The sequence below is a fragment of the Apteryx mantelli genome, chromosome 3, assembly GCF_036417845.1.
Source record: "Apteryx mantelli isolate bAptMan1 chromosome 3, bAptMan1.hap1, whole genome shotgun sequence".
NCBI lineage: Eukaryota > Metazoa > Chordata > Aves > Apterygiformes > Apterygidae > Apteryx > Apteryx mantelli.
This window is the reverse complement of record NC_089980.1, coordinates 106829508-106856809: the sequence shown is the minus strand read 5'-3', so window position 1 is coordinate 106856809 and position 27302 is coordinate 106829508. Positions and strand designations below refer to the sequence as shown.

The 27302-nt window shown below is 39.7% G+C and overlaps 1 protein-coding gene across 7 annotated transcripts in view; it reads right to left on the bottom strand.

The window, feature by feature from the left end:
* Positions 1-27302, bottom strand: part of LMBRD1 (LMBR1 domain containing 1) — a 90367-nt gene that overhangs the window by 24366 nt on the left and 38699 nt on the right. For 4 of the 7 annotated variants that reach the window (XM_067294126.1, XM_013952385.2, XM_067294130.1 and 1 more), the window contains 6 exons: positions 17023-17148; positions 14259-14411; positions 11766-11830; positions 10879-10981; positions 9637-9741; positions 8209-8358 (listed from right to left, as the gene is read on the bottom strand). In XM_067294126.1, coding sequence (XP_067150227.1) covers positions 8209-8358; positions 9637-9741; positions 10879-10981; positions 11766-11830; positions 14259-14411; positions 17023-17148 — 702 coding nt within the window. Of the gene's footprint in view, positions 1-5102; positions 5157-8208; positions 8359-9622; positions 9742-10878; positions 10982-11765; positions 11831-14258; positions 14412-17022; positions 17149-27302 lie in introns of those variants that run through there. The other 3 variants (XM_067294132.1, XM_067294127.1, XM_067294128.1) reach the window with 3 other exon arrangements.

The following is a 27302-nucleotide window of genomic DNA, read 5'->3' as shown; positions in this document are numbered from 1 at the left end:
CCACCTCGCTTTCCTGGCCTGTCTTTCCTAAAAAGCACGTAGCCATCCATGACAGCACTCCAGTCATGCGAGCTATCCCACCATGTCTCCATAATGGCAATGAGATCATGGCCCTGCAACCGCACAGATATCTCTAGTTCTTCCTGTTTGTTCCCCAAGCTGCGTGCATTGGTGTACAGGCATTTCAGGGAGGTGATTGAGCATGCAGGTTTCCCAGGAGGGCTAAAAGAGGGTCCTCCATAGCCACATCCCATGCGCACTTCCCTGGCTGCATTCACCTGTTGGAGGCATCCTGACTTGAGCAGTCTTTTGCCAACTACCCTGTCACTATAACTCTCCCCTTCCCCCATCTTTCCTAGTTTAAAGCCCTCCTTACCAGGTTGGCCAACCTGTTGGCAAAGACCTGTGTGCCCCGCCTCGTGAGGTGGATCCCATCTCTCGCCATCAGTTGTCGATCTTCAAACAGGGTCCCATGGTCGTAGAAACCAAAACCCTGTTGCCAACACCAGCGGCGCAGCCAGTCGTTAACCTGGAAAGTCCGTCTCCTCCTCCTCTCATCCATCCCCCTCACTGGCAGGATTGAGGAGAAGATGACCTGGGCTCCCAGACCCTTGACCACCATCCCCAGAGCTCTGAAATCCTGCTTGATGGTCTCCAGTTTGCCCTTGGTGTCATTGGCGCCCACATGGAAGAGCAGCAGTGGGTAATAGTCCGAAGCGTGGACAAGCCTTGGCAGTCTTTGCATGACATCTCTCACACGAGCCCCCGGCAGGCCACAAACCTCTCTAGACAAGAGGTCAGGTCTGCAGATAGATGCCTCCGTCCCCTGTAGCAGGGAGTCCCCCACAACAATCACCCGCCGCTTTTTCCGGGTGTTCCGGCAGGGCACAGGGTCTGTTGTCCCGGTTACTTCCCTGGCAGCCATGCCCATCTCCTCCTCATCCTGGAGGGCACTAAACCTGTTCTTCAGCTTCAGGTCTTCAGGAGGAGTAGGAGCCTTTCTCCTCCCACGAGCAGTGACCAGTTTCCAGCCTTCTTCTGTGATGTTATGTTGTACCGTTTCACACAGCACAGAGCCCTCTGGCAACTCCACTGCTGCAGGGGGTTGGGACTCCTGGAGCTGTACAGTCTCCGAGAATACCCTGTCTATCTCTTGCTCTGCTTCTCGGATGCTGCGCAGCCTACTGACCTCCTCCCGTAACTCCCTTACCTGACGACACAACTCGTCAACAGCAGCACACCTCCTGCAGGAGAGCTGGCTGCCAGCCCAGGCCTCCTGGAGAGGCCCCAAGCACTCCCTACAGCCTGAGACCTGTAGAGCCGCATCTACTGTCAGAGGGTCAGTCTGGGTCCAAGCCTCTGACGCAGCAACTCCAACAGTCACTGGGGAACGCGCTGTGCGGCGTGTCACGACCATACTTGAGGAAGTGTACACCACAGGGAACAGAAATGAAGGTCCCTTCGCACGTCCCTTCGCGCGCCCTTCTGCGCGAACTGCTGCGCAAACTGCTGTGTCTGTTCGCTGCCTCTGTCTGCTGCGTCTGTTCGCTGCCTCTGTTAGCTGCGCTGTTGTTGACCTTTCTTGCCTCAAGGGCACACTGCTGACTCGTGGTTGACTTGGCATCCCCTCAGGGCCTCTTCTGCAAAGCTGCTTCCCAGCCAGTCAGCCCCAAATATGTACCAGGGTACAGGGCTATTCCTCATCAGGAGTAGGACTCGGCATTTGCCTTTCTTGAGCTTCATGAGGTTCCTGTCAGCCCATTTTTCCAGCACTATTGAGGTCCCTCTGAATGGTAGCACAGCCACCTAGTGTAGTAACCCCAGCAAACTCCTCTTATCTTCAAACTCAGTCTCATTATCCAGGATGATCTTCCAGGATCATCCAAAGATGATCTTAAACAGTATTGGCCCCAATATCAACCCCTGGAATACACCACTAGTGACTGGCCTCCGGCTTGACTTTGTGTCACTAATTACAACCCAGCAGTTCAGCCAGTTTCCAATCCACCTCACTGTCCACTTTTAGTTCATACTTCAGTCTGTCTATAATGATACTACAGGAGACAGTGTCAAAAGCCTTGCTAATGTCAGGATAAACATCCACTGCTCTCTCAACCAAGCCAGTCATTTCACCATAGAAAGCCATCAAGATGGCCAGGCACGATTTCCCTTCCCCTTCACAAATCCATGCTGACTCCCCTCAATCATCTTGTGCTTCATATGTTCCACAATTACTTCCAGAAGAATTTTCTCCATGACCTTACCAGGGAACAAGGCAAGGCTGACCAGCCTGTAAGCTCTCTGGATCCTTGTTCTTTTTGGAGATAAGGAGTGACATTTGCTATCTTACAGTCCTCAGGAACCTGTCCATGACCTTTCAAAGACTGAGAGTGGCCTTGCATCAGCTAGCTCCCTCAGTATTCATAGGCATATCCCATTAGGTCTAATTTGCATATGTCTAGTTTAAGTGTTCCATATCCTCAGGGGAAGAGCAACAGGTTAAGTCTTTATTGATTCAGACTTTCCATCAGGGGCCTGGGATTCCTGAAAGGCAAATCTTACCAGTAAAGACCAAAGGAAAGGCAGCAATCAAAACTTTGGCTTTGTGTCCCTTGTCACCAAGTTCCTTGATCCTCTCAGCAGCAGGTCCACACTAATCTAGTCTCCTTTTTAGTACCGATATGCCTGTAGAAGCCCTTCTCATTGCTCTTCACTTCCCTCACCCATTTAAAATCCAGATGGGATTTTGTTTTCCTACACTAACCCTACATGCTTGAACACCACCTCTATATTCCTCCTCGATCACCTGTCCCTGCTTACACCTCTTGCATGCTCCCTTTTTATATCCAAGTTTTGTCAGTAGCTCCTTGTTCATCCAGTGCAGGCCTCCTGCTGCCTTTACTCATTTTCCTGCTCATTAGGATGGAGCTTTCCTCAAGCCTAGAGAAGGTGATCCTTGAAGTGATCAAACAAACCAAACCCTGCTGTCCCAGACCCCTCTTTTCTCCAGGATCATATCCTCATAGGATTCTTCCAAGAAGATCCTTGAACAGGCCAAAGTGTGTTCTCCTGAAGTCCAGGATTATGATCTTGCTATGCTTTCCCTCCTCTCAGGACCCCAAGCTCCATCTCTTGGTCATTGCAGCCAAGGCTGCCCCCAGTCTTCCCACCCTTGACCAATTCTTCCTTGTTTTAAGGATCAGGTTCAGCAGAGCATCTCTTCTCAGTTTATTGATCACATACATCAGGAAACTGTCACTAGCATACTCCAAAGATCTCCTGGATTGCTTGTAAATCACTGTTGCCCTTTCAGCAGATATCAGGGTAGTTCAAAATCCCCATGAGGACCAGGGCCTGTAAACATAAGGCTCCTTTCAGTCACCTGAAGGCCTCATCTGTCTGGTCAGGCCATCTGGAGCTGACACCCACAACAGCCATATTGGTCTGCCCTCTAATCCTAAACCATGAGATTTTAGCTGGCTTAATCTGTCCTTAGACAAAGTTCCATGTACACCTGCTGCTCTCACATAAAGGGCCACTCCCCCTCATCATCCTGACCTATCCTTCCTATAGAGTTTATATCTATCCATGGCAGCCCTCCAGTCATGTGAGTTATCCCACCACATCTAGGATTCCAATGAGATCACAGCCCTGCAACTGCACACAGACCTCCAGTTCCTTGTTTGTTCTTCATACTGTGTGTATCTGTACAAAAACTTTAGAGGGGCACCCAGTTGTGATTTCCCATAAAAAGTATGGGTGCTTACCCCATAATGCTGTCCTCCCAGCTCTGCCTTATTTGCGTAGTCATTTGAGGTGCCCCCCCCCCTTTTTCCCTGTTTTGTTTGAAGTCTTATCTAATCTCCCAACACTCTGCTTTCCAACCCATTTCACCATTCCTCACTTGTCTGCAGGCCACCTCCCTCCCCCATCATTCCTACTTCAAAGCTTTCCTCACCAGGATGGCCAACCAGTTAGAAAAAGCAAGAACATCTTTGCTATCCTAGTAGAAGACTTCAAAGTGTTTCTACCTGTGTTGCTCTTTCCTCTACAATTCCAATGGTTTGAAGAGCTATAGGAGACTTGTTTCAACTCCCCTTGTCTGACTTGGCAAAGGAATTTAGGCCCTACAACAATACTCTACCTTTCCCATAGAGAAGTCAGCAAGAATAAAAGCAGCAGGGAATCCATAGCATAGAACTCAAGCTGAAACTCTGCAGGGCACAGCAACAATCAGAAGTAGAGGAGATGCAAAAGTAACAGCAGAGATATGGCTACAGAACCATTTCCCAAAATCATTTAGTGGTCATTAGGTGGAGCACTCAGTCTCAGCTGTTTTGCATAAATACTCTGTGTAACAAAATCCAGTATTTCAGTTATTGTCACATCCAGTCCAAAGCTGAAAGCAGGATTCCCCAAGGGCAAGTGGGAGGCAAAAAGTAAAAACATGGTGACTCAGTATGTGTCAGCTCTTAGAAGCACATTTGAACTCTGAAGGAAATAGCAACCTATGATATACAAGGTTAGGTTGCAGCCTCTTATATTTACATGGTTTATTCCCATATATGTTCACGAACAGGAACATAAGGAAGTGTTTGTGCACTTGGCCCTTTCTAAGGGATAGTTTTGGATTCCTGCTGATGACAATGAGACAGCTAGTATGCTGTACCTCACCCCTATTCCACTGAAGTACCTAGGTAAAGGCTGTGGAAGAAAAATGACTGTGCTATTGCTTTGGCTCCTGACTGGGGAAAGTTACCAGGACCACCAGCAACAAGTGCTGGCCTTGTATTCCTGTCTAGGCCAGTCAAGCCTTACTGGCCCTTTGGGTCAAGCATCACCTAACAGAAGTCTTTCTTCCAGACAAATAGAATATTTGGCCTAGTTAAACAGAAATAGCAATTACACTTTACCAAGTCTGGCCAGAGTTGTGTTTCTGCTACAAGCCTGAAAAGTTTTGGATGTGGGCAGAACTCTTGACATTTGTGAAAGGGTATAAAAAGACTTACTGTGTCTGTTTCGTAGATGTTTAAAAGGCCTTAAGAGATGAAACCAAAAGTTCCTCAGTGTTTCATGACTTTTGCAAGTTCACCAAAAGCCCCATATAGGGCCTCAATTGGTAAAGGCACTATATCCAAGAGAATCTTTCAAGTTTCCTACAGAAGTTATAATTGAAGATATTGATTAACTAGAGACAGACATGCTTGGAATACCCCTATGGTCCAAGAATTAAAGCTAACAGTCCTGGTCTAGCTAACATGAATTGCCTCAGAAGAGCCCCTTTTATAAACATATTCCCTTACCAGGAAAGTCTAACAGCATTTCAGAGTTAAAAAGGTCTCATCAAGAGTAGCTTCTCCAAAGGAGACTGTTCAAGATGCGGCCATAGGCTTCTAACCTAATGCAGCATTGATACTGGTGGTAAATTAGTTTGATAGGTTGCAAGGTCTGGAATTATTGCAGAGCAAAGAAAAGGAGGAAGTACTCTTTTTATACCTCATCTTTGCATGCCACCAGATTCTATGATATCCCTGTTTGCCAGCCTAAACTCTAACTTGAAATATTGCTTAGGTCTATACAGTGTTGATTCCTAGTGGTATTAGATGAACTGATGAAAGTGATGAGTGTGTATAAGCAGCTAAGAGCTAAACTAACCAAGCAAACTTCAATGCATGAAGCTTCCATCAGCAGGAAGCATGCCATATACACAAAAGCATCTTTCTGTTGCCCAGCTCCTGTGTATATTCCTGGCTTCAGTTCTGTAGGACCTGTGATTCATAACTCTTAAGAACCTCCTAATCTCAAACATCCACAGAAAAATCTGTCTTTCTTCATTCTAGCCACCATCTCTCCCTATTTCAAAACAAAAAAATTCATATCTGGTAATCAAGATAGAATTTAGCAAGTACTTTTATTCTGGAGTAAGACTGAAAGATGCTTTGAGAGGGTGTTGCCTCAAAACCTCATGTTTACCTGGTATGCCAGAGAAATCTGGATGTATTTTACCAATATATACCTTAAAATAGCATGAAGTATAACTCGTAAAAACAGTTTTCACTGTTATTTTATGTAGTTTAAACACAGCTCTGAAATGGGACATAAGATAGAGATCCAAGATGGCAGTCTTCACCACATCATTTTTAATCCTTTAAAATGAAAATTTGCAGCTCCTCCATCAACCATTCCTGCTTATCCTTCCTGCAGTGCTGACAAGTGTTTTATTCCAATAGCAGTCAAAGCACCTGGACAAGAGCCTCCCTGTTGCTGTGCTCTATTCTTGACCTTTTCATTACAAGTTGTATATCTGTGTTCAGACACTATATAACAAACATCCACTTTGCATGTTGGCAGTTTAACTCCTGATCTCTACCCCTGCCATGCACACATTTGATTTTACCGGAATACTGTTTTACCGGAATACTGTTTTATTCAACAAGCAAAACAAACTTAGCAGCCCTCTATTATTTGCTTTTCCTCTAAGTCTTCATCACCTGCAAGCTTTATCATTAATGATCATTTCCTCAGGTCACTGAAAGGTTCAGAGAACCAAACTTCACAGGAGTTGGTGAAACTCCCTTCCCATCCTTCCACAATCTACTGTAACTGGAAACAGAGTGACTTGAGCTCATAACTAATTCAGGTATATCTACATGTTTTAGACTGACTTAGTTTGTCACCATAACAGTTCTATGCACACTTACCATACAAGCATATAACCATTTTCCTAAGCTGATTTTTCAGCTTTTGCTGCTACTATCCTAATTCTGACAATTTGAGCCAAACAATTTGGAGATGTCTAAGCATGTTTATATTGTACTGATAACTAGCATATGAGGTTTAATGCATTTTGATCAGTTTAAATATTGATTATTCAAATTCCCTATAGTAGTCCCATTATTGGGCTTGAATTTTATATCAGGATGACCAATCTCCTGTTACCAGATATGATTTCAATGTAGTGAGAGCAGAGAAGTAGCATTTATTGAATACTTCACTTTCTGCAGTGACAATTCCACTACATCACTCAGCACACTAATCAAGCTGATCAGGTTCTACTTCTCTAGAATGTTTAACAGTACAGCTTCAATTCCTTGTATTTTTCCTTAAAAACTTATGTAACTACTCTATTTTAACTAAAAGAATTAATAGTGAAGAATTATGCATTTTACTACATATTTTCAGTTAAGCTTTTTTTCAAAAAAATAGTGTATTCTTCTCCCAAAAGTGCAGTCTTTTGGAAGTCTAACAGAAGTATTCCAAATGCTCAAGCAGTACCCAGTTATTCATAGTCCTGTTCAAATACCAGCCAGTTTAGTTCAATTGTTTTGTCTTTTGTGAAACTTAAGCCCAACACAACACACCAAGAGATCTAGACATCATTATGCCTGAACATGAGTAACCGGTTCATGATCTCTCTAGTTGTCTACATTTAGAAGATCAGATCTAACAATGTCTACTCCTGTAGGATGCTAGACTTGGGTAAACAGCTGTCTACAAAACCCTCAAGATGTTCTTGGTCATGGGCATGCATCAATCAGTGGCCTTTCCCATAAGTACCCAGGCCTTCACTCACTAAGATGAAATACAAGAACTGAAAGTCTTCAGGCACAGAAGAGACTAGAGAGAAAAGAAACTTAGAAGTGCAATAATGAACAAAAGCAGCAAAGACAAATGTTAACTGCTTAATTCTGTAAAAGACTAAATAGCAAGAACTGAAACAAGTTTACTGAAATTAGATGCAGTCCAAAGGGTTTGAAGTGGTATTAATCAGTAGATACTTAACTTTGTTCTGACTATTAATTGTTCTGCTATACCAAGTTGAGCTGCTTAAGAGCTGCAACACATTACTTCTGGTCTGTAGACAGACTTGCACAAAAACCTAACCCTCACTGCAATCATTTAGCAACATGAGTGTACAAGTATAAAATCTAAGAGGCTGGCAGCTGTCTTATCAAAATGAGTAAAGCAATAGCCGAAGTTTTACACTGTCTAAAGATGATCTAGGAATTAGAAGTTGCATTGGATACGATACAGCCAATTTCTGGCTTATGCAGTACCAGAAGACCTAGCAATAGTTGAAAAGATGGCCACAAGTCTTCAAAACCCTGACTTTTCAGCCTAGCTTTAAAAGTTATTGTAAACAGTTAATACATTTTTAAAATCAGAAGGTCAAGTTACTTTTTAATTTAAAAACATGTCAAGTCTCACCTGTACCAGGTATTTTTGGCTTCCATACATCACATACTGAGGGGCAAGACTGTAGATCATGTAGCTTGTATGGAGAACTATCAATAGAAGTATCATACAGAGAAATAAGAGTGCTTGAGGTCGAGTTTTTCCTCGTCTAATTTTATAAAGCTAAAACAAGAAAACATACAAATATTAACATGAAAAGTCTAGTTTCTGCCAAAGACAGTTATAATTCCTCTTTAACCCAAAGAATAGCAGCCTCCCACTTCCATCAATGGATTTAAAGCTGAGTTGTCCTCTGGCAACTCAATTCCAATGAGTCAAAGTAGTTTTCAGCTATATTTACCCAAATTCTAGAGCACAGGTATTTCACCAAAATAAGTTTGGTCTGTATCAGTGACCAAGAATATTCTTAAATCAGCAGGCTTCCTGAAATACTGGTTAACAGCAAGATTTAAATGGTGTTGCCTATCACTGGTATCACAAGCTGCCTTGATTTGTCAAGCATAATACTCTGTCCTTTAGTCTATGTGAGCTGCCATCTATCCCTAGCCCTCTGATCAGACTTAGAAGCAGAAGAAGTAATTGATATAGTATTCCCAGGCACTAAGAAACTTGGGCATCATGTGGTGGCATCTTTTCTACCCTATCCTGCAGGGTACAATATAATACCCTGCTGTTACCTGTAGATGCCACTACTCCTCTGTAATCCTGAAATGCACAGTACTACACTGGGAAGAAAGATCAGCTGAGGGGGAAAAGCAGTGTGCATCCAGCTTTTTTTTTTTTAAATCCAACTCATTGCCAGAACAGGGTCACTGTTCAGTGTTGGGACATCGCCATTTGAGTGACAGCAGTAAAGGGAAAACAAGAGCAGAAGCAAGAAAACATTGAACCAAGCATCACAGGCATGAATGACATACTGTTGAATACAAAGCTTTTTCAAATACAGTATTATTTAATGTCAAATAATTTTGGTATTGTATTTAGATAACTCATACCATCACTGTACTCTTATCTAGATAGATATGCTTGCTTCCCACCTAAAAAGCAGGTCAGACATTACTGTGTGCACATTTCAGACTGAATTTGATCAAATTCATTAAAATGCTTCCAGTATACATCAGAATCAGATACTGCTGCTTAGAAAAGTGAGAAGCCAAGTGACACATGATTTAACACTTGGGAAAGGAGTCAGTTGGCAGTGTTTAGCCACACTAAGACATTAGTTTTAGCTTCATAACTTCACAGAAGAGCAGCTTTAAAAACAGTGGAAATAGTACAATAGACAAACACTCATTACATCATACAGACTGAATGCTTGTTTGCAACAACCCAGTGTTTATGAAGCAGTAAAAGAGTAGCTCTATATTGAATATATTCAAGTCACTATTTTTTTAAACATCTTAAGAATTTAGCTTATAATACTCACTAAGTGATATTTACCCTTATCCAGAAGAACCATATACCCATATTTCGAATCCCTGCCATTGAAGTGAAGATAAAATACATAACAATAGTTGTAATAAGAATATAATCAAGTGGAAAAACCTACAAACAAAAAGCATACAATCAGTGGAAAAATGATAATAAAGTGTTCAAATTAGAAAACAAGCTCTTCACCCAAATGTAGCTAAATAAGTACTTTCTACTGATAACACTTGAGGCAGTAAAAGACCTTTCATTTAGACATTTCTGTACAGTTAGCTGCAAATTGAGCCAAAAAAATTAATTTGGAAAAGCAACTGAATGCTTCTCCTAACTTAAAGCTTGCCTTAATTTTGAATGAGGTGTTATACATTTCAGGCCTAGAAATACTTAATTCCATTCTGAGAGTGGTTTTAACATGAAGTCCAATGATATAATCATTTTAGGACTAGACAAACATTGCATTTAATATTTATAATAGTATGCAAGCATGTCCAGAAAAAAAATCAGCAATTTTGTAAGACCCTGAGAACTGTTAAACACTTCATTTTGTAGCATGTTGGGGAAAGAAGTGTTTAATAATTTAGAAACCCTGAGATGAGCAATACATTGAACTGTCTCCATGTACATTAGTTTGGTACAACAGGGAAAGAGCAGCACTGGCTTACATTAAGGCTCATCTTTGTTAACTCACTCTTGACCGATTGTCAAATTCATACATGGCTTTGTTGCTTTCCAACCCTACTTTAGCAATGGCTTGTTCTTACTCAGGGCTTGTTCTGAACTGCTTGATCTTATATATTGTTTTAAAGGTGTAATAAATGAATACATAATATATTCTGTATAGCTATGTATGTTATATCTTTCAAAGTGTAATAAATATTAAAAAGTAAAGAATGTATTTATTACATTGGAGGAACTAACAACTCAAACTAGTGTACAGGCAAAAAAATGCATTCCTTTTTAGTCTGAGCATAACCACCACAGCTGGTGTCACTTTTCCTTACTACTAAGTTCTTACTAGCTGAAAGTTATTGCTGCTTCAAGTACTACCTTCATCCAGCAACTGATTCCCATCCACCCAAGATTTTCACATTAATATCCTCTGATAACTAAAATAGGTTGTTAAGGAAGCCATCTTTCTTCTACAGAACGTGCAGTTTTCTTTTACTGAATTACTTTAAGTGCAGTTTGCCTTTTGGCAGCTTACTAGGAAACAGAGCAGCATCCTGACATGTGTATCACCAGCTGTTTACTTACTGTTTGAAGAACAGGTAAAAGCATATTCAATGGATTGGTCAGGTTAGTTCCCAAGATTATAAATCCAGAATCAAAGCCAGCTGAATGTAAAGCCTTGTCCAAACTGCAGTAATTAGGAACAATTGGTTAAGTACTATGGTCCTCCCAAAGCTTTATCTTCAATTTGATTAAAAGGTCAGCTTGTTAAGAAGGCACCAAACTAAGCCCAGAGACTGAAAGCTTTCACTTTTATTTACAGATAGACACACTTTGTTTTATCACACCTAACTGCACTTGTCCTATAAAAACATATATTATTTGACTTCTACACCTTCTTGGTGTTTTAGTTTTTCCCTAGTTTGTTCATACAAGTCGTTTGCCCAGTCTCAAAAGTAAGTGTGAAAATTGAGATCTCAGGTTAAGTGTCAATCTTCATTAAAATCCACCAGATTTCCAGTTGTCTATATTGCTTTCAACTCCATGAAACAATCATGACTAATTAACACACATCATAGTACATTATACATGTCATTCATCACATGAATTTGAGCATCAGCCCAACAAGTATCTACATATATTTAGATTCATTCAAACAGTGAAAATATTTCTATGGTCTGGATTAAACTTTAAAGTATGTTTAATTTCTCTGCTGAATTATAACAGTTTGCAGCAGTACACAGTTAATCAAGCTGAACCAAATCCTTTTTTTTCCAATCTGTTTTAGCAAGTTTTGTTCAGTTTCAACATATGCTATTACAATGAGAAATGCAACACTAATTACAGAAACATATCACAGAAAAAAGCGTGCTGACTTGAAGCAAACAACCCCTTTATATACATAACTGATTTTGATATTAGAATAGAAACTATTATTTAAGCAGTTTAGAAAAGTGTTGAAATACACTTACTTTGACAAGAAGAGAGACACAGTGAAGAGCAGCGCCACAATGATAAAGAATACTCCCCCCACAATCTAAAATAAAGATGTTGGAAAGTAACTGAAAATGCTTGTGAAGTTGAGACAAAAAAAGTAAAGTCTTGTCTACAGTTTCAAAAAAAGGAATGAAAAAGAATCTAAGTACCTGAAAACATTAGTATGTTTAATTTCATTGCAAGGAATAGTGCTTAACCAAACAAGACTTCTTGGTCTGAGGAACAGGACTATCCACTGATGATGAAAAGCTTTTAGTACTAGAATAGGTGAAAACAAAAAGCTTCTGTTTCAGCCAGACAGCATACAGAGGAATTCAGTAAGGTCATTACAAAAAAAAAAGGGGCAGCCCTTGATCTGTATTAAGAGGTCTGACTTCCAATGCAAGACAACCTTGTTTCCTGCTCTCTAGTCCCTTAACATCTTATTTCCTCACCTCTGCCTTTTGAGAGCAGGACCTTAATGCCATCCCAACTCAAGCTATGCTGTTGCCTCTCACACACTTAAGACTGCTCCATCATCAGGCCACTTCCTTGCATCTCCCAGCTACAGAGCAGATATGTCTGTCTACCCATCCCATTAAACTTGTACATGTGCTATGGAATGGGTTGCACAGCTACCACCTTGCTCTCATGGCTGATCAGCCAAAGTAATACAGTATAACTGTCTGCTTGGGTCTTCTGATTCAGTTTTCTGTGCAATCTATTATGCATACAGTAATTGTTAGTGAACCATATTTTTATGCAAGAATGCAGTCCTTACAAAAAGAATCAGTAGAAATAATGCCACCTACTACTACAGCTTATGCTGCTGCCTCAGATGAGCTCCTTTGGCATCTTACTATTAGAAAGCCTCTACACTAGTAGATAAGGTTGAAGTAGAGGACAGTAAGAAGTAATTTTCCAAGAAAGCTTTGTCTTACATTTGAACACATGGAATTAAAAACATACAGCTAAGTAAAGAATGAAAACAAATGTGTCAAAATAAGCAATTCTCAACAGTAAAAAGGGAAGTGGTGTGCCATTTCTAGGTCATATTAGAATGTTGAATAGCATTTGAGTTTAATAAGCTGGGCCAAAGAGATTTAAAGAATCAGTTGTGTTAGTGTATTTTTCTACCACTACCACATAATTAAGTTGCAAGCAGATCGAGCTTTTCTGAAGTTACTTATGCCCAGCTTATACCATTTTGAGTACCTCCCTTCAGCTTTCTAAACTTCCTCCTCCTCCCATCATCCTTGCTTCTGAGGTATTCAGAGAGCTTTCCACTTCCTACCCCTACTCCCAAAAGGGAAACTAACATTTCAGCTACAGACAGTTCCAAAGTATTACTAAATAATCATATTTAGGACATAATTCATTTTGAGCAGGTATGACCAGATAATGCACAGCCTTAGGCAGTATTTGTAAAATGAGCTAAAAAAGTATTAATATATATTAAAAGTATAATATTTGCCCCTCCAAAAAAGAATACTTGCCTGACCAGTTCTCTCAGAGGAGCTTGTGGAGCAGCTATAAAAACCTCAATCAACTTAGGATAGCTATCCCATGCCTCTGAACCAGCCCCAAAGCAACATGAGAACTTAAAGAAGCAGACATCACCCATTAACAGAGTAAAGAAAATTGATGGCACAAAAGCAACACTATTGAACAGTTTTACATTGACCAAGAATCAAAGCTGGATTCCTTGCAGATAATTATACTGTTGTATGGTATTCTACACTTTTCAGCCTGTAACTTAGGAAACATGGGTTAAAAATTGTTATTGACCAAGTGTTTTGCTTTATGTAACAAGCTCTACAGTTGTCACTATGCAAACTTAGGACATGAAATATTCACACCTCTTATGCTGTCAACCTCCCTGATGTGGATGCAGGAAGATGTGGTGGCAGGAAGAAAGCCTCTATCAATTTAACTACACCACTTCTGACACAGCTAAACTGGTAGACAACTGTCAGCACCTACAATCTGCACCAGTCTGCCAGCACAGCTACTATTAGTAAAGCCTTGCACAACAATTGCCTACAGCTTCCCTTTTTCAGCTCTCCCCAGGAGTGAGAAAAATCAAAGTCCCATGAAAGAGGGACAGAAAAGGTTTGAGAGGAGTAATCTAGCCCTCCACACTTAAGACAGCATTAACTGTACTATACTTCTCTGAAGGCCTTCAGCAGCAGCTGGTCTTCTAAAATATGCCAATCCAACCTTGAAAGTTCAGGAAAAGAGACACTTCATTGTACAGCCTAATGACAATAAGTGTTGGCCTTTTCAATCTTACAGTCACATCTTAAAAAATTAAAAGCTTATCTAAGAGCTCAAACACCTGAGCTTGCTGTAGGGCTGTCACTGGTATAAGAAAACAAAACAGCTGAGATCCAGCATGTTAATATGATAAAATTGGCTTATGATTTAAGGGAGGAAGAAACCTGGAAGTTGTATGCAATTCATATCTTGGAAAAAAGTCAGAACTTTACCTTTAGAGGTCGGAGAGCTTCACAGAACTTTGCCCACCAGCTTTTCTCAATAAATTCCAGATGTCTGTCTCTCCTTCGAAGTGTCCTTAGTCTCTCTTCAAGTTGCTGTACAGCCCGTCTATCCCTTGATGATAGAGGCCGACCATCTCTGCACTGATGATCAAAATATCATGCATGAGATTAAGACAACTGAATGGAAACAAGAATAGATTTACCATCTGGTTTAGCAAGTCACAACAGCTCCAGGAAGTTTGTTGTATAATGATTCACACTTTCTATGCACAGAAGGACAAGGTGCAAAAGTCAAGTTACCAGTTGCAACACAGGAAATTCCTATTAGGTGTTAAGAAGGAAATTCCCAGTGAGGGTGGTCAAAAAAAAAATCAGACTAGTTTGGGGAATCTCCATAGTTGGAGATATTTAAAGTGCCCAGATGCAAGCTGAACATGCTGATCCAACTTGAAAGGGGGCCTTGCTTTATATAGGGGGTAAACCTGATGAACTCAAGGTTCCTTCCAACCAGAATTCCATGACTAAGCCAGTATGTTTAGCTTAGTATCTGCATTTTCCTTCCAGCACTCTACTACTCCTTCAGACACCCAGCAATGTTTCTCATTTGCCAGAACAAGACATCCTACTGCTCTGAAAACTAACCTTAAAAATCCAAAAGGCACCATTGTACCAAAGAACCAGCTGAGTACTAGATAATCATCAGTCTTGGGATTCCTACGTTTAAGAATATAGCTCACTTCCAAGCCTCAGAATACTGAGAAGGCTCTGTTACAGGAACATGAGGTTGCTTTAGAAAGGACTGCATCTCCATTGCATACTAATAAGTATAATTAGTGAAAGAGGTGTCAGGTAACTGATCCAAGCATTTAACACACTGATGCTACTGTATAACTGATCCTTAGATAAGAAAGGTTCTTTTAGTACATCCACCACTACTTACTTTGAAAACTGAAATTTTAGTTCTCTATTTGCTGTTTTCTTACTGTAAAAGAAACCTTCCTGTAATTAGTGAAGCACTGCATATCTAGGTAAAGTTATTAAAACAAGTCCATTGCTTTAGATGAAATTTCTCAGAGTTGCTAGATTAGTAAGATCACATTCTAGATATATGTAACAACTTGAGATCACTATGTAGTTCTAAGAATAGGACATCTTCCCCATATCCTGTTCAGCACTTGAAAATGACTTGAGACTCTCTTAAACCCACAGTCCAGGCTTCCACTCACTTCCAATTATGTTTAAGACTAATGAAGCAAGGCTATCAGGTATACTAGCAATAGAAGACTGGACTACATAGTGAATCTTTATACTAGACTAACTGGCATGCATTTGTAATTCTGCAGGCTTTCATTGTTAAGGTAACTTCAATAACACTTTTACCTTCATGTTTTCATGCAAATGCAACTGTGAAGAACTTATGATTTTAACTGAACACTGAGGCAGTGTTCTGACCATAATCCATAAACTAAGGAAAATTGGTTTGTACAAATGGTCACATTAAAATATATACATAACTCAGTAGAAAGTCTTTGTACTTTTTGATCCTGCTTGTCACAGTGTATACCTAGACTTGATAACAGGACAAGTTGTTCATAAGCTCAGAATGTAACACAAAATAGAAAGCTTTCTGCAACAAGTATTACTATTTCAGGCAGTTCTCATTTCTCTAACATTGCTGGTTTCAACAATAAAGATGCATCCGCCACAGTCATACTCCACACAAAACCAGAGCTTTTGAATTTAAAGCCAAGCATACTACTTTAGGTTTCACAAGCCAACAGGATTTCTAGAACACTGAAGGTACCACTACCATATGAAAGTAATCAAGTATCAAGAGAATCAGACTGCTGGAACTGGCTCAGCACTGCTGGGGTTCTGCTGTCACTGCTGGGCACAGAACTGCATGCCTGGACTGCCAGAATGAAAGAAAATACTCTGGTAGTCCCCCCTGCCCCCCACTCACAGCTTTGAAAACACTAGTCAAACCACTCTTAGTGGGTTGGAAAGCAGTGTGGGAAAGTCCTTCCTAGCATCTTGTAAGTACAGGAGAAAAATCCCATACCCCTTCAGCTTGAGATCTCAGGTTGTTGGAACTGTCCTGCTTATTTTACACACAGCATTTCAGTGAGCTGAGAAGCGCCCATGGATTTACATCAAATGGTGTAGTGTTAACATCCTAAGGATGTTTAGGATTCATAACTGAGATTTTCATATCTACGCATTTCACACAGAAATGACTCTTAACAGTAAGGTACATTACATGGGAAGCAAGAATATTTGGGGCTGTTATTCAAACAGGAGGAATAGTTTGAAGTTTTTAACTCACAGCAGCTCCATGCAGCTAATGCCCAGTGCTGATGAGGTGAATAAGTATCAGCACACGGTGCCATAACTTCACTTCAGGAATATCTACTACCAGATAATGTTTCTAATCTCTACAACAAAACATCCCATCCATACATTCAAGTAGGACTTTAGCTTAATGAGTTTAACCTATCAATGGGAGACCAGCACTGTCATTAGCGAGATATAGTACAAATAACTATTGCTGGAGGACTGATAAAGAAACCCCGACCTGTACTACACAAGTTATTGCATTTGTTCCCAAATAATCAAAATTACAACTCAATCACTTCCAACTTGTCCTTCTTTCCATTTGTCTGCAACAAAAACCTCAATGCAATATGACCATAAACTAGTAAGCCAAGCAAGAAAAAAAATACATTAAGCAAGCAAGCAGTGATCACCAAACCTTTGATTTAATCCTTAATATGTGGTGTTCCACTTCTTCAATATCTTCAGTGTTCTCCAAACGTTCATATGCTGCACTGGTAGTTCCCTTAATCAAGTTCAGAGGCAAAGCTGACATACCATAAGCCTAAAATAAGAAGATACATACTCAAATTTTCTGCTACATATTTTCATTTGATAAGCCTACTACATGTTGCAGCTATAAGGTATCTCAGTTATTTTTCCCTTTCACAGAGATTAGAACAAAAACAATTCTACCAATCTTTTTATGAGCAAAACAAATCTAAAACATGCCATGCTGATTCCAGTGTCCCACATTGTTTCCACAGTACTTATCTTCTCAGGATCACTGAGACTATAGTATGTGTTAAGACTTCCCCAACACATAGCTGACTGAGGTTTTTCCAAGGCTGTCTGTTTTTGCTCAAGTCACTTACCTTCCCAAAAGGTTAACCTCCCTACTTTAGATAGTAATAAAAATGTTGTATAATACAGGAATTAGATATATTGAGTTTAAACAGATAAGTAATTTTAGAAGTTAAATACACATGCAATTTCTTTGTAGCCTAAAGCACTCAGCTTTAACTAAAATGAAATCACCAAGACAATACAGAAACCTAGTTTACTAAAAAAAATTCCTGCAGTTAAAGAGAAAAGTCACAAACTAGGCAACACCTAAAATCAGTTATGTTCCAAAGCTACGTAGTTTATGGACAAATAGGTATTTGAGACTTACTCCTAGTTATAAGTCTTACATTGTTCAAAGTGTCTTCCAGCTTCTATATAGCACTATGCACACATTTTTCCAATGTAGAGTCATAAGCTCCTTTCCACTGATAGGAAAACAAGTACACCAGGTGAGGTAAACAAAAAGCCAGTACTCCCCCTGCCCCCACCTCCATGAAGCTTATAGATCAGAGCCAAGGTCAGAAGCTTCTCCAAGCAGTTTAGAAACATAAGTCATAGGCTTTGTTTTATTGGGGGTGGGAGGTTATCTGTGGGGAGATTGGCAGGGCTTTTCTTGAACAGGCAATCTGCATTAACACATGCAGTTCATTGGAGTTCTTGATATCTGAACATCATGTAATTTCAGATCTGACCAGTTTTAGATACAAGGCATACTCCCTCATTTGAGCACAGCTTCACAATTCACTGAGGACAACATTCGAGACAAATGCTAGCACATTATAGGTGTCCCCAGACCAAATGAGCTTTCTGTAAACAAAGCTTATCTAACCTGCTTGAAAACCTACTTTGACATACTAACCTTTCAGGCAGTGTACTCGGAGCAAAAAAGGCTGTCCAGTTCTTGGTGTACTTCTCAACCTGCCATATATCCTGTTACCAAGCTCCTCTAACCGTTAAAGACCTTATTTACTGGTATTGTAGCTCATGAAAAGATTACTATAACAACCATTTCACCGAGCCCACAAGCTCACTCTGCAAGTGACACTCCTCCATGATTTTAAGCAATATGCCAAGGATTAGACAGAACATAGCAGTTTAGTAGTCAGAGTTGGTACTGTTCACTTGCTGTGGAATTAGGTCTACGTTCAGAATGACAGCTATCGGTAAGTTATTTGAACAGTGTCAGATTTAATTATAACAAGCATACAGCATGTTTCTCTGAACAGACTTTGAACCCAAAGAAAGTGATATATTAAATCAGTTTAAAATATATTCAGGAACAGGAAAAGTAGTATTTTTCTTAAAATAGTTCTTGAATATTAGTGCATATTAGTGAAGAACACATTTTTTTGCCTAGACCTTTAACAACTGGCAATACATGTTATTAGAACTGGTTTTGTTTAAGAGATTCCTAAAAAATAGAGTTGACTTCATTAGCTATCTGCTCAGCATCTCAGGACTTCAAAGCTGAGATTTCTTCATTACTCACCCACAAGTACAGCTTAAAACTTTTGCAGCACCATTTACAGACTATTCCCAATAAAGTTAAATGCCATTTTCTTCAGCTACAAAAAGTAGTAATTTCAGTCCTTATCTTAGGGCTTCATGCTGTAGAAGATATTCAAGGAAGAGACATCTCAGAGGCTAGTCAAGGCAAAAAGGAATTTCATGCTTTCCAAGACATTCTAGAAAAAGTTATTTGACTGCAACTCAGTCATAAGCACACAAATCTCTACTTACAAGACTGAATACTTTAGCTAAGAAAAAGAATTTAACTTCAGCTGAACTTCATATCTGTCCATACGAATGGCTCAGTTCTCCCACTAGAGGAATTTGTTCTCTCCTCCTTTGAAGGAGATCAAGACACTTAGCACTCTGAATCAGAGCACTGAGTGCTCCTCTCCAGGCTGACCAAGCAATTCCTGCAAACTTTCTTCATAGGTTAAAGGTTTGGAAAACTTGATCACCTTCATAACCCTCCACTGGGCCCTCTCCAGTTTCTCAGTTTTTCCTTAAAGCGCAGGACCAAAACCAGACACAGTATCCTAAGTGCTAAGTAGAGTGGAATAGCCACCTCAATGTGCTGGCTGTAGCTCTTGCTGATGCAGCCCAAAACACTGTTTGCCCTTCAGGGCATGCTTCTGGCTTGTTGTTCAGCTTGCTGCCCACTAGGACCTCCCTGTCCTTTTCAGCAGAGTTACCCCTGCCAGACCCTGGTATGAACTGCTGCTTGGGATAATTCAATCCCAAGGAGGCCTAAACATTAAGCCTTATGCAAATCTTATCAGCCCAATCTTCCCACCTGTTGATGTCTCTGTATGGAGACTATTTGTTCCAACATATCTACTTCTCCCAGTTGGATGTCATCCCCAACTTGATGAGAGTACACTCAATCCCATCATCCAGGACTTTTATGAAGAATGGTTAGTATGGTTAGTACTGGTCTGATATTGACCCTGAGAAACTCCACTCAGGACTAGCTGCCAGTAGTATAACCCCAGAAATTAGGTGACTGTACGAACACACCATCCACCTTTATCACTAGAGTGAAGTTTGCAATCTAAGCAAAGCCCCTCTGTGGAGCCCAAAGCATTTCCAACTCAAGTACACTTAGTATATAGAAACAGATACAGTAATGAGAGCACATGACTGACAATAGGCATATGTAATTTTACAAGCCTAAACTTAACAGTTACATTTCAGCAGTAAGCAAAGGCCTCCACCTGTTATTCAAACAGCAATTATCAGCTAACAGTTTTACTCAGAAATAGTTAAGTAATAAAATCTAGAGTTTTAAACCTTAATATAAATTTCTGCAAAGCACACTGGAAGTCTTATGGTAAAATGTTGTTTTTTGTTTTCACAGAAGTGAATTACATGCTTGAAGGTCAAGCTCACTCCAGTGATAGAGGCAGCCTGAGTAAGTCCTTTCCTTGACTACAAGAGATACTAATACTAAGTGAAATGAATATGCAAATAAGCCTCAAACCATCAGCAGGAAAATAAGCCACACTGGCCCCTCAAGATATTAATGCATTGAACAAGGGACAAAGATGAGTCATTCCATGTAAAGTGTCACAGGCCTGCACAGAAGCTATTATTGGTTCAGCCTAAGGGCTGAAACAGCACTTCCCTTCAGGCTGATGCAGAAGCTCAAGTCTCCCCTGTTCTTGAAAAAAGTTTTAATGCTTATACAAACCAAGAGGATTAAGTTATTCATGGGCTAGTATTTTAGGCATCTGCAACTCAAAAAAGCAAGCAAAGATGACAGAACAAGAAAACCAAGGCTAAATATTAAAATTAAAGCCAAGGTAAAAAAACCAATCCTGAAGAGTTATTTATTCAAGATTTGGCAGACACAAACAGATGAAAAATGGTTAAGATAGTTTAAGACTTGTATGTCAAGACTTAATTTTGTTTTATTAAAAGTTCAGGTGTAAAATTTATTTACACCACTGGAACAACTTTCCAGGACTTTTCAGCCAACCTTTGCCTAGAAAGGTTAGGTCTGATATAAGAGGAACTACACTAAAAACACAGTCATCCAACTATAACAAGCAACCAGAGCATATATGTTTGTGGTATTTCCCTACAGGCTCTTCAGAATTAACTGAACTGGTATTAATCACTAACTGCCCAGGCAGGTATCTGACAGTACACACTGCAAGCTTTACTCTTTAAGGTGCAATGTATTATCACTGCTGTTATTGAATACCCAAGCAACTTCACCAAAATCCATTTTACAGTAGAGGGGGAAAAAAGCAAAAAAAATAAATTTGTAGTTTAAGTAACTTATTTTAAAAATTCCTCCTTTTCACCCCCCACCCCCCCAAATGATCCATAGAAGAGTTTTGCCTCTTCCTGTTTAAGGACTGGAAAGCCAAACTAAGAGCTCACTACCTTGTAAGTGCAAGTAAGAGGCATCATTCTAAAACTGTCTCATTTGATTTGCCCATCTGCCCACATACTCTCTCTGGACAGATGCAGCTATTTCACATTTACACTTCAGATATTTCTTGAAGTCAGCAGGCTTTTATTCTAAAGACAGGAGAAAACCAGGGTAAGTAACACAAGATAGTTGAACCCAGCTTATCCTATCAAAGGAAACAAAACTCCTAACACTTATTTGCTATTCACAGAAGTAGTAGCTAGTTACCAGACAGGAATTTTCACAGAAATCTGACATCAGCAAGCCATGAGCCTATAAGTCAAACAAAAACAGCAGAGATGAGTTCAATGCTGTTTATGCAGTATCAGTAGGAATTCATGAACAGCAAGAAGCTTACTCAGCTATTCTCTCAATACTGTACCACAGACCCCAAATATAGTCTATACTCCATGCAAATAGCACCAAATACCTCTTCAGCAGTTACATATCAGCATTACTTCTGGTTTGCAAAATCTTTAGTCATGTTCCTTTCCATCCTCTGATATATCAGCAGCAGATCCAGCTATTCTCACATTCTACACTTAAGACTGAAGAAACTAGACTTAAAAGGAACATTCAAAGCATCTCTTGCAGACTCAGCATCCTACAACACACCTTAGAGTTGCTGAGCTCATATAGGCAATAACCTTATTAGCTACTACACATGTCAATAGTCACTGTCATAAGCACAAGACTGACAAAAAACAAATGAAGCTGAGATGAGAACAAGCTGTAGAGTTAGTTTTATAGGAGCTGCAGCAAGTACTTCAAACATGAGTATTAAAAAAATTAGAAAGTTTCTATTGAGAATCATAACCACTAGTCCACCACTTTTTAGACAGCACAAGCTAGCACAGTGTTCCATGGGAAAAAGGTGTATTAAGGTGGGAGTATCTAATAAGCAGGCAGATCAGCCATAAGCACACAAAAAATTAACACAGTGAAACCATTAATACAGCAAACACCTTTAGAAAAACACATCTATAGTTAAGTGAGTCAGTTTTGAACACCTACTGCAAAAAGCCTGAAGCCATCAAGGTATTACAGTTTAATTTGAAGTTAATTATATTTCATATTCTAAATCTGCTATGTCCAATTAATATTGCCTAATGAATAGAGTGGCACAAACAGAACAATCTCTCCTTGTTGCAGGGCATGCAAGATAGATTTTAAAATTGTTTCTGATCACCTTGGCACACAATCAGTGCCATAACGGGGTAGTTTACCAGCTTTAACAGATATTAAACTTATGACTTCAAAAAGTGCTTCCTGTGCAGCAGAAAGATTCCCTGTTGCATTTATTTTACAGATCCATGTATCAAACATGTGGCTTTTAAGTGCTATCACCAAGGTATTTTTTAAAACATATCTTGTGCAAAATGTTTGTCAGAGAACTTCTGCACATTTGTTGCACAGCACCGCCCTCTAGTGAGGTCACAAAACAGCCAACGAAAGTATCAGAAAAATCAATTAAGTCACTGTATAAAAGTACAAAAAACAACTTTTTTGTATTTGTACTGAGTATTCTTACAAGTTTGTTTTGAGACTTCAGCTGAAAGTATGACCAAATGCAAGAATTCCACAACCACATCTTTAAAGTTTTATCTATTCAATTTTAAAAGAAAGCCTAACCTTAAGTTTAGTTTATGCAATAATTTAAAGACATACAAGTCAAACAAGTTCATTTGTTTAAATATGAAGTTTTCAGAAAAAAAATCTATTTCAGGTATATTTTGATATAGAAGGTTTTCTGTAATCATTGCATAAAGCTTTTTATATATGTACTAGGGAAGTCACACTACAGCACCCTTTTTCCAATAGCCTCTGCTAGAGCAATTGATACAGTTCAGATGACTACTGAGCAATATTTCATAGATAGTGCCCCTTTTTGGTGTCAGTTCTGTTAGAGCAGATGAATATCTATTTGTACTAGCTTAAGTCTGGTGCACTTTCATAATATATGCACCAACACAGGCTCAGTAGCACTGCCTGTAAAAGGAGCTAGGACTGCAGTTTTTCTTGATACTGTACCTTTTCCATTTCTGTGCACTATGACTGCACAGTTTTGAAAAATGATTTGACACTACAAATAAGTGTCTGCTACAGAAGAGTAGCAGACTAAAAACTCTACTATGTATAATAATGTTCTGGAAATAAGTTTCTTCTATTCTGATTTAATCTTTAGAATGACAGCATGTGAAAATGGCCAGAAGCAGTAAGTGGCAGTTGTTCACACAACCTCCCCAAACTGTCAAAAGCAAAGGAAAGCCTCTGAAATACATCTGAAGATGGCAGACTATCTCATTGATGGTTTCTGTAAAATTTCATTCCGTACAGGTGGAATACAGCAATCATTATGTTAACTAGTAAAACTTCAGTTCTTTCTCGACAAGTTTTAGAACCCAATCTTTAGTTGCTACAAGAACACAATTTTAAAAGATGGCGGAAAACGCAAAGCACAGAATGGATTGACTTTATTGAACATGTCAGTTCAGTTTGGCATTTCCTGTGTGATCTATTGTATACAACATGAATACTGCACTGAATACCTGTTTACCTATTTCTGTAACTCATCACTACAGTATGTTGCTGCCTTACACCAACATATTCGCTTTCATTTATCTTTTTAAAGATGTTTAACTCCACCTTACAGAGTCAGAGATAAACCTTCTAAAAAGTAAGACCAGTAAGTGAAGAAAAAAATGCAGTTGAGGTTTATAAGATGCAGAAACTAAAAAAAGAATTACAGCATTTGAAGACAGTAGCCTCTGCACTACAGCAGGCTGTACAGCTATGTACAGCTGTATGTGCAGCAAACTTTGTACTTGCTGAACACTATTCACCTAGCTGTCAAAGTTATCTTTGACTCAGTTACAATACTAAACAGGGCAAGTGAGCATGATGATAGCCAACTTCCACATAATTCCATCTTCTTTCCAGGCTTAGAGGAACATACAGCTACCAAGAGTAATATACTTCCCAACTAATCTCTAAAATCTCAAAGTACATATCTTTGAGCCAGCAGTTTGATCTCTACAGAACTCCAAAGTGCAGTAGAAATCAGGCTGTTAACCAAAATACTAAAACAATGTGTTCTGTGTATTTCCTGCTTCCTGGAGAAGCAAACATAGCAATCTTAAATACAAAAGAAGTGCAGTTATTTAAGAAATAACATTAAAGCGAACAAGTGGTATTTACCTTGAATGCTACTAACTTGTAGCTTTCTCAAGCATTTGAGGCCTACTTAAGAAAAAATTGGCAGTAAACTAGTGCTTTTAAGGTTAGATTACAAGAAGCTTTAAGGCTTTTTTCCTTTTAGCAAGTCAGCTGCAAGAAAAATAAATTATACTCTGGACAAAGATTAGGCATGAAAAGGTCATTAAGTTTGTCTGTAGACAGACTGAGCTTTGCAGTGCCTCCTCTTTCAGGATGGAGAGAAAGTATCACTTTAGTTTCATAAGAGATCAAATAATGCTTATTAAATGTTTTGGGAAAAATTACAAAGACAATTATAGTCATCCTTCAAGGACATGCTAAATGAGATGTACAAGATCACTCAAATTAATCTGCCTATCATTGCACAAGTAATATATTACTCTGCCTTGAATTCAAATAGCAATCTGGAGCTGACAACTATTGTATTATTACCTAAGGCAATGTAAAACTGTTTCAATGCAAAACGCATTAATGAAAGCATAGATGCAAACTACATCTGTGAAGCTACTTCAAAAAAATGCACTGCGGTCCTAATTCATCATTTTATTGTTATACTCCATCTATAGACATGGAAAGCTGTCAGTATAAATCAAGGTCATGGATTTGCAGAGCCCCCTGAGGATCACTTACTCACATTTCTTACAAAACAATTTTAAATGCAATGTGCTTTAGTTCAGTATTATGCATTATACAACATCAAAAGAAAATACTTTAATACCACAAAATTTAAAAGGAAAACTATTCATTCCAGATTATATTGAAAACTGAATAATATTGTTTGAACTTGTTTCTTGATGCATTTCATTTAACAATTGCATATACTTGAAGTGATATCTAAGTCTGTCCATATTAATGGCAGGAACACATCTGTCATGTGAGAAAGCTGCAACAGGCTTCAATTACCACTTTGACAAAAACCTACTTTGTTCTCCCTCAAAAAGTTTAGAATATATACACCTTTCCTAGTTACATCTTCCTCCCCTTTCCAGAGTCTTCAAACAGTGATGCAAGAAAGGAATACCTAAATGCATTCAGCAAGGAAATGTACCATAAAGCCTGAATTTTAGTATTAAAGTCTAGAAGACCATGCTGATAATGGTGAGCATCAATTCAAAGCTAATCACAAGAAGCTACAGCTTCTGTAAACAAACATACTTTTGAGAAGGCTTTATATCCATTCACATAAGCTTGCAAGTTTGTTTCTTCTACAAACAAGTTCAAGTAAAAAAGATTGAGTGATTAGTATTGTTTAGATTACAAGTATTAAATGCTTTTCAGAAAAAGCCATATTCTCCTCTCCACTTGCTCAAGTTTTCACTGCACTTAACATTACTATCTTCTGGCACAGAACAAAAAAGGAAAAATAAGCTATATATGCATAGAGTCTTGCAAGAGTTAATAGTTCCAAGAACATGAAACTACCTACTTTTCTGAAGATACTACATACTGTTTTCACAAAGTGTTGTCCAAATAATTTGCACTGCCTGAATGCACTTTTTGGAACATTAGTTCCACTGTAGTGAATTAACAGATATAGTATGAATCTCTAATAAAAACCATTTTCCACACAAATGAACTGCTGTGACAAAGCAAACTTTTCCAGCATGACTTAAGTGATGTTTTAACAGCAAAACCAGTATTGTGGGTTTAAATGTAGACTCATTCCTTCCACCCTCAACCACCTTTCACCTCATGTTTTTCATTGGTTAAAGCTAAGTTTAGGTAGAAAGTGCGTCTTGCCACAAGGTACAGAACAGTAACTGCCACCCCCTCAGTACCTGTGGAAGAATGGCTAAGCGAAAAGGGGCATGATCTCTTAGAGGTGAGCAATCCTGTCTTCACGATGGAGGGAGGATCCCACGGCTATGTGAGCTGTCCTTGAACAGCACAAAAGAAAGAAGCTACAAGGAGGTAAACAAGTCGACAGACTTCTCCGCGCGGACAGCAATCCTGCACCAATCATATCTGCTTTAGGCGTGAGAACAGAGGCTGTAAACCAATCATATAGCTATCGCTAGCACATGCTTATTGCCTGTCTATATATACTCTGTAAAAGCTTGAATAAAGGGAGAACGATCATACTCACATTGAGACTCATCATTACTCCGGGTCCGTCTCCCACTCCGGCATCTGGTAGCAGAGGATGGTTCAGCTCGACTAAGATCTCCGAGACTGTGGTAAGCAGCTAGAGGGGAGTGGGAAACCTCGGCTGAGAGGTGCTAGCCCAAACTGCAGCAGGCTAGACACTGGTGTGGGGTCGCGCCCCTTCTCTCAGGCACAGCGATGGAAACTGACGCTGCGGCCACGTTGCTCACCAGAATCCTCTAAGAGAGGGATAGATGCTGCGGCAAAGCAGGTACACGATTTGATCAAGTTGGGACGGTGTTGGGGTCACTTTTCTGACACCCACCTGTTGTTTTCGGTGTCTGAGTGGCAAGACTTTGGGGGAACAATGTGGCAGAAGATGATTGAGGGAGGCGAGAAGGAGGAAAAGGCAATAAAAGCTGTTCGCGCACTTTGGAACACCGTACTAGAGACTTTAACAGCAGTGTGCCAGTCTGTCGGGGAGGCACTGCAAAGGTGCGGGAGAACTCTGAGGGGGAGGCATCGTCAGCGCCGTCACCCGCTGCGTTCCAGAAAGCAGAAGTTTCCCCAGAGCCGGAGGAGGCTCAAAGAGGGGCAGCGGCCACGCCCCTTGCTGACCTCACAGACTTGGGCAGAAAGGAATG